The sequence below is a fragment of the Camarhynchus parvulus genome, chromosome 3 (genome assembly GCF_901933205.1).
Source record: "Camarhynchus parvulus chromosome 3, STF_HiC, whole genome shotgun sequence".
NCBI classification, from domain to species: Eukaryota; Metazoa; Chordata; class Aves; order Passeriformes; family Thraupidae; genus Camarhynchus; species Camarhynchus parvulus.
The window spans coordinates 20,257,250-20,270,605 of NC_044573.1; the positions used below are offsets into that span (position 1 = coordinate 20,257,250).

The 13,356-nt window shown below is 36.7% G+C and overlaps 1 protein-coding gene across 1 annotated transcript in view; it reads left to right on the forward strand.

Moving 5' to 3' along the window:
- The window catches only part of USH2A (usherin), a 373,050-nt gene that overhangs the window by 163,194 nt on the left and 196,500 nt on the right, over positions 1-13,356 (forward strand). The window contains exon 32 of the mRNA XM_030944868.1: positions 208-369. Within this exon, the coding sequence (XP_030800728.1) occupies positions 208-369 (162 nt within the window). The remainder of the gene's footprint in view (positions 1-207; positions 370-13,356) is intronic.

Consider the following 13,356-nt stretch of genomic DNA (forward strand, 5'->3'; position numbering starts at 1 on the left):
TATTGCTGTCTTTCATAGAAGTTTCTGTTTGGCTAGAAATCCTCACATAATATAGGAGACTTCTCAAAACTCTGATGTGTTGCAGATATAAAATCTTTTCTGAAATTTCAGCTTTACCAAAAATCATTCTGGTAGTAGCTTCTCATTGAAATTCTTTATTATTTATGGAAAGACAATATAGTATAACTTTATGCATTTTTTCACCAGCCCCTGAAGATGTGCAATCACCCACAGCAATATCCTTTCCCACCTTCCTGCTGATGAGTTGGAGTCCACCCAAAGCACCAAATGGTATTATTACAGAATATACTTTATATATGAATGGGATACCAATTTACTCTGGAAATGGAACTAAATATGTTGTAAAAGGTGAGTTCTCTGCTAGGTAGCATGTCAGATAGGTATCTCATGGTTACAATGAACAGTTGTATGATTGACACCTTCTTATTTCAGTGGAAAGAAAAATAATTCTAAAATTGGCCGGATGCACTTTAAACCCTGATGGGTTTAATATTTTAAAGCATCTTACTCTTTGTTGGGACTCATAGAAATTAACACCACCATGGATGGTGTAGCTAAATCTTGTGCCTCTTTCACAGGATCTGAGTTGTGTTTTTAATGGTTTTATACCATTTTGGTCTCGTACCATCCAGTTCTCAAAGCAAGTAAACTGACAGCTGTTGAAGGAATTATATACAGGTTTAATAGTTTTTCTTACTTCCTTCCTTAAATATTCTTAATTAGAGAGATACTGCATTGCTTACCTGAATAGCCTGTAATTCATTTATTAAAAATATAAACAAATAATCTGTTTTCTTTTGATAATAGTTGTGCCATGTGCCAATAGCCAAATTATATCAATACTTCTAAACTGTTACACTGAAGTTAAGTGCCCGTTATTTGGCAATACAGTGAAGCATGGTAATCTGACTTTGTATTTTAATATAATTGGTGTAATTTAATGAATTACCCAAATTAGTTGTTCAGACATTATGCAAATACAACAAACAACAAGCAACAAAAAAATAATAATAAAAAACCAAACCGAAACGAGAAAAACTCCAACAACAACAACAATAACAAAAGAAATCAAACGAAAAAAAAAACAAACCAAACAACCAAAAAAACCAAAAAGAAAACATGGAGCTAGAAGTGCCATGCCACAGCATAACCACTATTGTGGACCCATCAGAATTTGTATATCTTGGTAGGTACAAGAGAAAACAAAGCATTTTATATTGGACAACTTGGGGGGAAAAGGGTACCGTGGCCCTACTTTCTTTTTAGTGTAAGGCCTTAAAATTCAGAGCCATTTCTGCATCTTGAGTCAGTATGAAACATATTTAAAAATTCATATAGTTCAAATTTCTTTGCCTTGCACAGGCCATAAGGTACTGGTGTGGTGGGTCAGTTTTGACACTGAAAAATGAATCCAGTTAGAGAACCTCCTGAAGGCTGTTGATGATCACTATAATAAATAGTGCACACTTTAAGTCAAACTTTTTCATTCTGTATTCAAAGGTAATGGATTTTTCGTAACCATAGTAACCTTAGTGTATTTCTGGATAAATACATGAGGTATATACATTCTGGTTTTATTTTTGAATATAAACTACCACATTATGTATTACTAATAATATGAAAAATAGGATATAGGTTAGCATAATGACAGCTCAAACTAGTGTGCATTTTTCTTCTGCAAAAAATAAATATTTATCAAAAGTGTAGGTTCAATTAATTTCTCCCCCATCTCCCCAGTTTTCTGGTATTCTTGCAGTGCCATTTATCTTTTTTTTGCAAGATTTCCATTAATCTCTCATTGCCATATCATAGCACTGTTCTTAAAATTTTTGAAGTGCAAATAGTTGTGCTTCCAATCTTACTAAAATCATTACTGAAATTTCATCATAGGTCCATAATTTAACCAAAATGTTCATCTGCAACCTGATTATAAATGGGCAAGTGATGTAAAACATTTGAGGAAATGTTCATCATGATGTTGGTTGGTTTAGATTCATGTCTGCTTGCAGTCTGAATTATAGCCAAAATGAATGCTTATTGATAGAAATTATGGTCAAGTAACTTTTGTAATACTTCTTTAAAAATACAGAAAACATAAGGCTTCTACCCTTAAATCTTGAGTGATAGAATAAATTCAGCTGAAGTAGTCAAATGAAATCTCATTTGGTTCATAAGTTTTCTAGAGAAGATCTTGTTGCTTTTATGTAGAAATTATTTATTTATATTTTACTAGAAATTTTTATTGATCCTGTTGAGCATTTAATGACTTTGATTTCAATTAACCTAAGACATGGATCTAAAGAAAGCAGAAAGTCCTAACTTATTCAGAGGAGAAGGCTGGATCAGATCGTGTTACTGTAAACTGTACACCACAAGACCCATTCTTTTCTCCGTGGTGTGAAGATCAGTCTGTTTACTTTGGGTCCATTTTTTGTAGCTGCCAATTTCTCCCTCTGCCTGAGGGAGAAGTGGCAATGTGAGCCAGCAGGCTGGGATTTCAGTCACTAGAAATCCCAGCCCTTGTGAATTGAGTTTATTCAAGATCGTGCTTAGATCTGTGTATATCTTTAATATGACCTGATTTTGCTTCCTTTCAGAGCCTAAGATTTTCTGCTTTGTAGGCCAGATTTAAAAGAGGTGATCTTCTTATTTATTCCCCAAGGGCTACAGTTTTATGGTGAAAAGTTGGAGCTTTTGGTTTTGGAGTATTATGTTATACACATCTTGGCTTTTCCTATATAATTATCCTTTTGTTTTCAGTATTTATACTAGTTATTTTCGTGTCTTATTGACACAACGTAATATACTATTGACCCTAGACAGAGAGACAAAGTTCATTGTCTCTGATATCTAAAAATTATTTACTCACCAAATTAATTTTCCTCATTTAGGAGCTATGACTTAGTTCCTGGCCAGTAGAATATACCAGAAAGTCATAGATTCTTTCTGTATTTTTGAAGTGCTGTATCTATGGAAATGTGATGGTTTTCTAAACCTTTCTTTTTAAGAAGACATAAATTCTGTTTTAAAATTAGTACTTCACTGACTTTCATTTTAGACCATGGCAATTGCAATCAGTTTAGGCTAATCAATCCATAACTTGAGGAGGGATATGTTTTCTCAACACCGTAATAGGAAATATATTGTTAAATTAATTTCTGATCTTGACAGTTGTTGAGGGCTTGAAATACTCATTGATTTTCATGGAAATTCAAGTGTTTGTTTCCTCTAGGGGCTGAGCTGTAATTAAAAAGGAAACCCTTTAAAAGCACATATGGCAAATGTACACTTTACCACATTGAAAAAGGAGACCCATTAGGCATCCATCATCCATTAGTGCCTTTAAATATTTTCCCCATATTGACAAATTTGGTTTCTGTGTTGTGAGTAATAAAACACTGAAATGAGCCAGCCTCTCTACCTCAACACCTGTATTAACTGTCTGCCTGTGATTTTTCTGCCTCCCACCTTTATGCATTTGCTTTATGTGGTGTATGTTCTACTTGCTCATGCAATCTGGGTTGTATTTCACATCCTTTATTCCAGTGAAAGCCTAATCTCTCCAAGGGATGAGCCTAGAGGAAATAGTCCCAGATTGCAGGTTGAACTTCAGCTGTGTGAATCCATGCCCCTGTATTTGTGCTTTCAGTTGCTCTGTGTATGAGTGCAGAAGCTCCTGTAGCCAAGAACATCATCTGCAGCTCAGAAGAGTAGTTGCAATAGGATTCTGCTCCCCAGACCTTCAGACCTTACTGTTCTGTAGATGACTAGCAGCTGTGAGGAGCAGGAGAACGTTGTATCTTCAGAGCTCGTAATGTATTGATCTTAAAAAGGCTTTTGATTTTAGGAAAATCTGAGCTAGTTTTCCCTGGCAACAGGAAAATATTCTTCTCATTCAAACAGTCATAGCCAAAACCAACGTTTCTACTTTGAAGCATAAAGAATTCTTGATATAATTATTTTAAAGATATTTTAAAATTTATGCAAGGTATCGCTTCCTGTCTTCTCTTTTGTTTAGTCTCAGAATTTTTCTATCTGCCTTGGACTGAAAGGGCAACAGAGTGGGTTTCATCCTGAAAAGTAGTAGACTGTTGTCTGCCAGCCTGAGCTGGTGGTGCCAATACCACCAACAGAAGGGTGATCTAATAAATGCAGAATGTTATAGCATAAGCAGAGATGATCAGATGTGTCCCCAGGGTTTTTTGGGGGGTTTGGGGGTTTTTTGGGGTTTTTTTTGTTTGTTTTTTTTGGGGGGTTGTTTGTTTGTTTGTTTGTTGTTTTTGGGGTTTTTTGTGGATGGGGAACCTAACTGATGTGAAGAAACTTTAGAAAAAAGGTTAGAGCAAAATGTTCCTGTGCTCTTAAAAGCTGAACATTTGATGGACTGAGAAATGGTGCTCATTGTCTAACATGTTTACAAAGGGAAATGACTTTGTGGATACATTAGAAAAGACAAAAAGTATGGATCTATCTTTGCTCTGAGCTTGGCATTGAGGATATACGTCTGCATTATCTGCAGCGCTAGGTACTTGACAATGTTAACAAATTGTGTTCATATAATTTTCCTAGCAGAATCTAATGGTTCTCATCATGAATCTTTAAAAGGAAGATTTTCTTATTAAGACTCAGCTGTATGAAACTTATTTTTCTCTGCCAAACTGAAAGAAGTGTTTCGAGTTTTTCAGGAAAGAAATCATGTCACCTGTGTTACAAGGGCAGACCCTCAACTGAGTTAAATGAGTACAAAGTTATCCTAAATTGCATGTCCAAGAGTTTATAAAAAAATGTGACAGAGTACTTTGTACCAGGTTTGTGGGCAAAATATTAAGAAGAGCCTTGGACAAGGTGAGGAAGAGCTGTCTTCACATTTTTTATTCTCAGAGCATGAACTAAGTTTTAGCTTATTGAAATTGTTATTTGGCCTGAGTGTGGAAAGGCTGATCTCACAAAACCAGGTTAAAATGGCAGCCTTGTTTTATTGAGAGGAAAAGACAGATGTTTGACATCTGTTCAATCAGGGCTTAACATATTTGAACTGAAAAAAATGGGAGAATCCCAAATTAGTACCTGTATATTTTATGTTGCTCTAAACCAGTAGTGATTACAGTACACATCATGCACAGCCATGTGCAATGACTACATTTTACAGAAAAATTGGCAAAGGTTTTGTTCCTTCATACCCCAGGAATGCTACTGCTTGTTTTAAATTAGAAGTTATGATAATAAAAGCAGAATCCATCATAATATCAGTATTGCACTGATTGCTAAGTGAAACAATTTGAGCAAGAAAATCCACAGAGTTGCATGTAGAAGATAATTGCAGTAAGATGTATCACTGCAAGAGGCTGAACCACTCAGAAGAAAATCCTTATCTTATTTTTCGGGAGTTCTTTTGGTTACTTTTCACAATTTTCAGCTGTAGCCGTGTTTAAGAACAACAGTTTCTAACCCTAAGGATTTGTCTTCCTTTGTTTTAGGTCCTGCTCAAGGATGACAGGCAGCTTTTGCCTTAAAGGACAAACAGTAGAGAAATTCTGTAGTCCTCTGGTATGAGTTTATTTTCCATCTTCCAGGTGGCAGCGAAATACTTATAACTACTAAATGCAATCAGTCTGTTCTTTCACTACAGGTTTTTGAAAGAGTCGTTTGCTATCAAATACAATGTTAGTGCTAGATTTATAGATATTATAACCCTGAATGTCACAATTCCTCTTTTTTTTTGTGAAACAGAGACTTCTTTAGCACCATGGTGAGCAATAAAAGTCAGTCTTCACTTTGCAGTTAGAATTGGTTATCTGAAACATCTTGCACATGACCCAGTGAGACATGGCCCAATGTCTCACCCTTATTTTAGGGCCTTGCAGTACTGTGCAACACTGCCAGGCCAACATATGCAGCTGATAGGTCATACAGGATGGCTTATGAAGAATGCCTGCTGCTCCAGGCTTCATTCTGGCCCTGGCCCATGCATTTAAATGAACATCCAGAGGTGCACCTGGCACTAGAGGGCAGGGTACGCCAGCGTGACAGGAGAAGCTGCCTTCCTCTGAAAGTTCTAGGCCTGTAAGGAGGCACATTTGATACACCTGAAGTGGCAACACTGACATTGCCGATGACCGGTGCTGTGGTAATTAATTCCACAGCCCCAGAATGCAGATTCAGCAGGCACAAAACCAAAGGGCAAATGGGCTGTCTGAGCCTGGCGTTCCTGTATTTCAAACTCAGACAGAGAGATCTGGTGCACTCGTTGGACTTAATAATACACATCTGGGGAATTTAGAGGGGAGGGAGGCAGGGGAAGGGTAAAAGCATTATGTTTATTTGTAGCAGCTCTGTTGTATCATTTTCTATTGCAGTGCATTAGTGCAGTGTTAAATAAAATCTGCTTATTTAAAATCCTTTTAAATAGTGTTTAAATATTTCCTGCTGATACAATCTGCTAAAGTAGTTATCCTTGCTGCAGATTTCAGTTAACCTTGTCGCAGATATTAAGCCTGAAGCTACACAGACTTTTAGGGACCTTGATTATAGAGCAAAACCTAATGGTGTCATTATAAAACCACAGCTGGACAAGCTTCTGGAGTCCTTGTCCTTTGATCAGATTTGGGTAACACAGCAAGCCAGGAGAGAGCTCACGCTAACCCTGCTGGAATTGCTGAGCTCTCAGGTTGCTTGAGTACCACTTTCTAAAAATTAAAATGCAACACAAATTATAAAATGAGAGTGATTGGGACCTTCCAATCTTCTGCTTGTACTGAAGTGAACTGGAGCAAAATAGCTTCTCCAGAGCTAATAGCTGTAGAACAGGGAGAGTGTTTATTCTATCTCTTCCCTTCTGGCACATAAGAATTATTTTGGCTATGGGCTCTGTTTTCTAAACAAAGAGAAGAAAAGTATTGATTTCCCGCCTTGTCTAAATTCCATGATAGGAAATGAAGCCCCTAAAAATGTAAAACTCCCAGATTTTTTTTTTCTGTAATATTACTTCAAAATATTTGTCAGAATTAGGCATCTGTAAGCTTTTTGTTCTGTATTTTCTCCTTCAATATCTAGGTTGGTAAGCAGATTTGAAGATGCTGAGATATCTTCAGAAGACAGTGTCTACTGAGAAGGACACATTTAAATGAAGAGTTCATTGAGTTCAGTTTGTAAAATGTGAATTTACAGCCTTACAGCCCTTTTTCTTTTTTTTTTAATCCATCAGCAGAGCTTACTTCTTAATGCCCACATATAATTTTCTTGTAGGTGTTCTGCACTGGCATGTGGATTTGTAGGTCTTCTCCAAGATACCCTCTTTGCAGTTCCATAGAAAATTCTTATTTTGCTACTTTCTGAGATCAAGTTCTTGTAACATTGTGTGTGTGAACCTCTCTTGGGTAAACTGGCCAAATCTTGTATGCTTTGCTCTTGGATTTTTCTGAAGGGCTAATCTATTTCTCTGCATGTTGTCTTTAGTCAGTGAGAGCTTCAGATCAAGTGTCATAGTTTGTCTTTGTGAGCTGTTGTCTCATGGTGACCACTTTTTGTTACTAAATATAATGAGAACTCTTTAAGATTTGCAAGAACTAGGATATGCTTTCTTGGCCATGTTGTGCTCATAGCCTGAAGTACTTTTTGTGGGATCTTATTTTTAGCGGTATGCCTGGTAATTATGGTTTGCCTGAAGCTGGTAAAACAAAATGGTGGCTTTCATTCAGGTTTTAATTTTTCTGATAAAATGGACACATAAGCTTATTGTTTAAAGCAAGTTTTCATTCAGCCACAATTTCATTAAGTGCTTTAGAAAACGTCAGAAACTGTGCAAGGTTTTGTGTTGCAATTATAAATAATATATTGATAGATCATGAAAAACATTTCCCCTTTGCTAAAAGATTTTTTTTTGTTTTGCCAGGATCATTCTGAGATACTTGGTAAATGATTTATGCTTAGTTTCAGGTAATGCTGGGCTCAGGTAAATAAAGATATGAGACCTCTTGCACAGATGGACTGAGCCCAAACTTGCTGCTTCTGCTTGAATCTCTAGGTATCCATTTATAAGGACACACTTCACTTAGCCATAATTTAATAGGCTTGGATAGAGTGGGGCAACCTTCTTGATATTTCCAGCTGCATAATGAAACTTCTCTCTGAGCTTTTCCTTATGCCCTAGAAAAGATACTCATAGTTCTCCTTATTAATTTAGGAACGTTTGGTCTCCTGAACTGCTAAATAGTTGATGAATATTTAATTTGAAATAGATGTTTTATTCCATGCTTCTGCCTTACAAAGTGTGTTGGTTTATCAGCTGTGATAATTCCACAGAGCAGTAAATGTATTCTTTGGCTGGTGCTAGACACAGACTCTTCTCTCTATACCTGATATATCCCAAAATTCTTTGAACCTTGGAATATTGATAAATTATGACAATGTACAGGCAGGTAACACCACAGCAGAACTTCTAGGTGGGTTTCCCCTTTCCTTTGCTTTTACTAAATCCATGACCATGAGGGTGTTATTTACCGTTACTGAAATATTTTCAGCACATTATTTATTGAAAAAAACAGAAACCTGTAAGGAGACAAATTTATGGAAAGTGCAGTCCTTGATTTTTGCATGTGTTTCAGACTTTAATTTCAATAAGTCTGAGAAACTTCCTTAGAATTTCCATTTCTAAAATACTTCACCAATTAAGTACAGACTTTTCTGAGTGTTTTTCACCTTGCACAAGTCTTGTCTTGTGTGTGAAAAATACAAGACTGTGTGTTATCAGACCATAAAATAGTTGGATGTAAGTTTGATTTCAAAAATATTTGGTGGTTTATGCAATTGGAGTATTCATGTATTCGCAAAATCGCCTCTTAAGTTATGTGGAAACATATGAAAGGAATGGATCTTGTCCCAAAAACAATAGGAGGCATTCTAGGATACTTCCTTTCCTGTTACCACTGCCAGCAATGTAACTTAGGCTTCTGCACTGATTGCTTAAATTGTTTACATAAATCTTAATAGCCTTTTTTAGCCAGAACTGAACTCCATCATGCTTTTCACTAGTCTTCCATGGAATATGTCTTTTATGATGATTTATTTCTGATTGAAGCATTTTACATAGATTGTAGTTGGACTCTGAAAACTGCTGGGAATTTTTCTCTTTTTCTTTCTTTCATTTCCATGGGTTTTATTGTATGAATAGAGTGACACATTAAAGTGATGGATTACCAGGAAATTAACTAGTGGGAAAAATATTCAAGTGAACATAAAGCTAAACATGTAAGAAGAACATCAGATTAGTGTGCTTTAAGTAAGGCTTAGACTCGTGGTCCTAAGATGGATAGAAAGGTGGGTGATAAACATTGTTATTTCTGTGTTGGCTGCTTTGGACAAGCCAGGTTCCATGATTACAGAGATACATTTAAGTCATGTCTACAGTCTACATATCTTGATTTCTTTGGTTTTTTTGCATGTCTGGGTATGTTTATGGCTACGTAAGGTTGTTCAGAGGTGACCAGAGAATCTGGTTTATTAGGACATTCTGGATCCTTGGATCTCACCTATCCAAGATCATTGGCTAGAGAGGGGGAGTTCACACAAAGGTGCATAAGTGACATTTTCTGTCTATTCTAGGAGAAATGCTGAAAATTAAGGAAATTATCAATAATGAAAAGTTACCCGTGTTGATGCTCTGTGTCAATAGCTTCCTTTTGAAAGCTGAATTCCATATTAACTTGAACTTTGGAGCTATTTATGATCACTTAATTTTAATAGTGCTAGTAATTTTTGTTCTGATCAAGAAACAAAAATTGAATCCAATTGACAAGCATTTTTAAATATCATGAGCTGGCATGCTAGCCTTTTCATCACCTCAAGGATGTTAGATTAGACATTTCAACTAATGTGTTTTGAATGTTTAGAGGTATGACTCTTGGGATTTAATATCATTGTTGCAATGTCACATAACAATTTTTAAGCTGCTAAATTGTACTGGGAATTAAAATACATGTGCAATTTAAGTCTTTCTCCTATGTTTACAGGCAGAGAAAATTGCGGAGAAAGCTTGTCAAGTAAAACTAAAAACAAAGTGAGATACACTGAATAGATAAAAAGATTAATAAATTAGAAATGTTAGCATAAAAAAGAGGTACAAGTCTTGGTTTAAATAGGAAAAGAAGTTGTGTGGCAGAGATCAAGGCAAAATAAACAAATGGTAAATAGAGCTAGAAAATAATTTAAAATATTTGCATACAGCAAAAAGGAAAAATCCAAGTAGATAAATAGTCTACATTCAAAACAGCTGAGAGAAATTACAAGGAAACATCTTCATCAAAGAGCCTTTCCTTAGTGATGCTTCTTGGAGAGTTAAATGAATCAAAATTGTAGTGCCACAGCCAGAGAACCAAAAAACAGTAAAGCAGCTAGACTGAAATAGATCTTTGTTTCTACACCTTGTCACCAGGTGAAAGAGTTTTTGGAGGTAGAAGTACTGTGGAGAAATGCGCCGGCAGTTTATATACAAGCACGAACGGGACGGGACTACTGTGGATGTGTCGGAACCGTTTATTTCCCAGAATCTTTATAATACATAGTTTTGTCTATGCAAAGATCTTGACAGTTCGCATCCAGGCAGCAAGCCAAAGAAACTTACTTGTTACAGGCAAAATCTGTGGCCTTCATGTGCTATCTTACAAGTTGTGGTCACAACAGGTACTTTCAGGCTTCAGCAGAGAAACTGAGGATGTGAATCAACATGGAGATTAGTCTGTTGCTCCAGGAGGTCCTGGTAGAGTAGCAGTATGTCAGGTTAACTGTGAATCATAGAATGGCCTGAGTGGGAAGGACCTTTAAGATCATCTTGTTCGAGCCCCCTGCCATGGGCAGGAAACACCTTCCACTAGACCAGGTTGCTCAGAGCCCCATCCAGCCTGGCCTTGAGCGCTCCCAGGGATGGAGCAGCCACAGCTTCTCTGGTCAGCCTGTTCTAGTGCCTCAACCACCCTCAGAGTAAAGAAATTCCTTGTAAAAATCTAATCTAAACTGACTCGCTTCCAGTTTGAATCCATTCCCCCTTATCACTGTGTGCTCTCTGTCTTTCTGCAGGCTTCCTTCAGGTACTAGAAGGCTTCAATTAGATCACTCCAAATCCTTCTATTTCAGGCTGAGCAATCTCAATTCTCATAGCCCTTGCTCATAAATGAGGTGCTCCATCTCACTAATCAATTTGATGGCCCTGCTTTGGACCAGCTCCAACAGACAGTGCTAGGGTAGCATGGGGAAGTTACAGTTGCAAGTCATATGTTAGCTTAGTTGTGTCCCTGAGTTTCACAAGAAAACTCATGAAGATGATACCAATAATGTAACATAATGTGGGCATATACCCAACACTGACTACTAACATAGTGTCAGTTGTTCTCCTGCAAGAAAGAAGTTGTAATTATAAAACCTAAACAAACCTAAACAACCTATCCTGAAAAAGAAAAATTAAATTTGGGAAACAGCAGAACTAAACAATGTATAGTGGGTTCTACACAGGCAAGACTGGAGCAGGGAGAGGGGTGGGGTGAAATACGAAAGCCTCTTAAGGGTTTGCCACTTGTGAATTATGCATCTCACTCTCACTAGTAGGCGTAAATGCATAATTCTAATCTGTTCTTATTACTTATTTATAGCACACAGTAGAATGTAAATTCTGTGCCTCCTTTGCAGAGGCTTAACATGCTGGTTAAGGTACGCAGATATTTCAATGAGCCTACATAGACAACTTTCTGGGCATAATACCCTGTTGCCAATTAAAAGGCATAAACTTCAAGCAATAAATTTAGCTAGCTCTCCCCTCCCATTAAAGGAGGAGCACAGACGTGATGTAAGAAATGAGGTATAGGATCAACAGATAATAAGAAGAGCATTCATCTTGAAATAAACTACTCTGCATTATTATTATTTATGATAGTTCCTGTTGTTAATAAAGTACATGTGGGACAGAGGAAAAGCCTGCAACAACCACTGAATTTATGAGACTGGGGACAGATGCAAGCTCTTCCTTTTATATTGCTGGCACTGATCGATTTGTATTTTTCCCTGATGATGGTTTATGCCATTATAACTGTTTTGTGGCTCCTTACTATTGACTTATGGTTGCAAAGCACTTCACAAATGAGAGCAAGCTTCTGGACATTATATCCTAATCTGCACATCCTATAGATATGCCATAATACAGAGCAGCTGACTGCACCACCTGTGATCTGTGCACCCACAAACATGATTTATTCTGGTAATCCCAGTTTAATGCATCACATCAGATTGTGGCAGTTATGTTATCTGATGGCATTACTGACACTACATGCCATAACTGGGTAGTGCAACATGTCAAGTTGAAAAAACCTTTGGGCTTTTCTTTTTTCCCCCTTTGTTTTCATGTGTGTGTTTTGAAAGTAAATATGAAATTAAATGAAACAAAATAAAAACTCAAACCCACCACCAACAACAAAAACAACCCAAAACCAAAAAAATAAGGGATCCAAATAATTTTGCCCAACCACATGTTGACCATATTAATGGCTCTGCAGCTTGGGCTGCTTGTTCTAATAAGGAGAGAGACGAGCAGATAGAAATGCAGTGTATTTTACTGTGCCGCTTATTTTGTGGTCAGCAGAAAACTAGCTCAGCTTTTGTAGTCTTGCAACAGATTTAACTTGCTATAAATTGTCTTGTTTAGGAGCAGTGCTCAGAAGCTGAGTCCTCCCACTATCCTTGTTCCAGCACTCCAGTAATGTTTTGGCAAACTCCTTTATCCTCTGACTATAATTCAGGAGTACAGAGCTGTTGTGGTCCTAGGAAGGTGATACTATCTCTTCTGCAGAAACTCTTAAATCACATGATGGCTTGCCTGGATAGTGAGAATTGTTCCCTAATCATCTCACATGCCTGGGTCTGTACAAAATGGTGAAAAAAGTTACTCATTATGGGTGTAAAATGCAGATGTTCTTAAATACAAAACTCACAACCTATAAATCCTTAATTTAATCAACCTGTAGTTGATGGCAGTTCAAAGAGCCCTTGTTGTAGTTTTATTGTTTAGGTTCCAATTTCTAGTGTTGAGTGTGCTTTCTCAGGCTTCTGCTTGTTTAGTGAATTGGCTTTTGTTGATTAAGACAATTCTTTTGGCATTAAAATGGTGTTTTGTAATTTAGTATGCATATTAAATTATAGTAAGAAAAAGATACAAATAAAATTGTCTAAGTTTTGTCAAAATATTTATTTTGGAAATTAATTTCTTTGATCTCATCCCTCTTTTTCTTTGCTTGGCAGAAAAAACTTATATAAAATAAATACAGTGTTAAAGAGTTCAAAGTTGTTTCAGATACA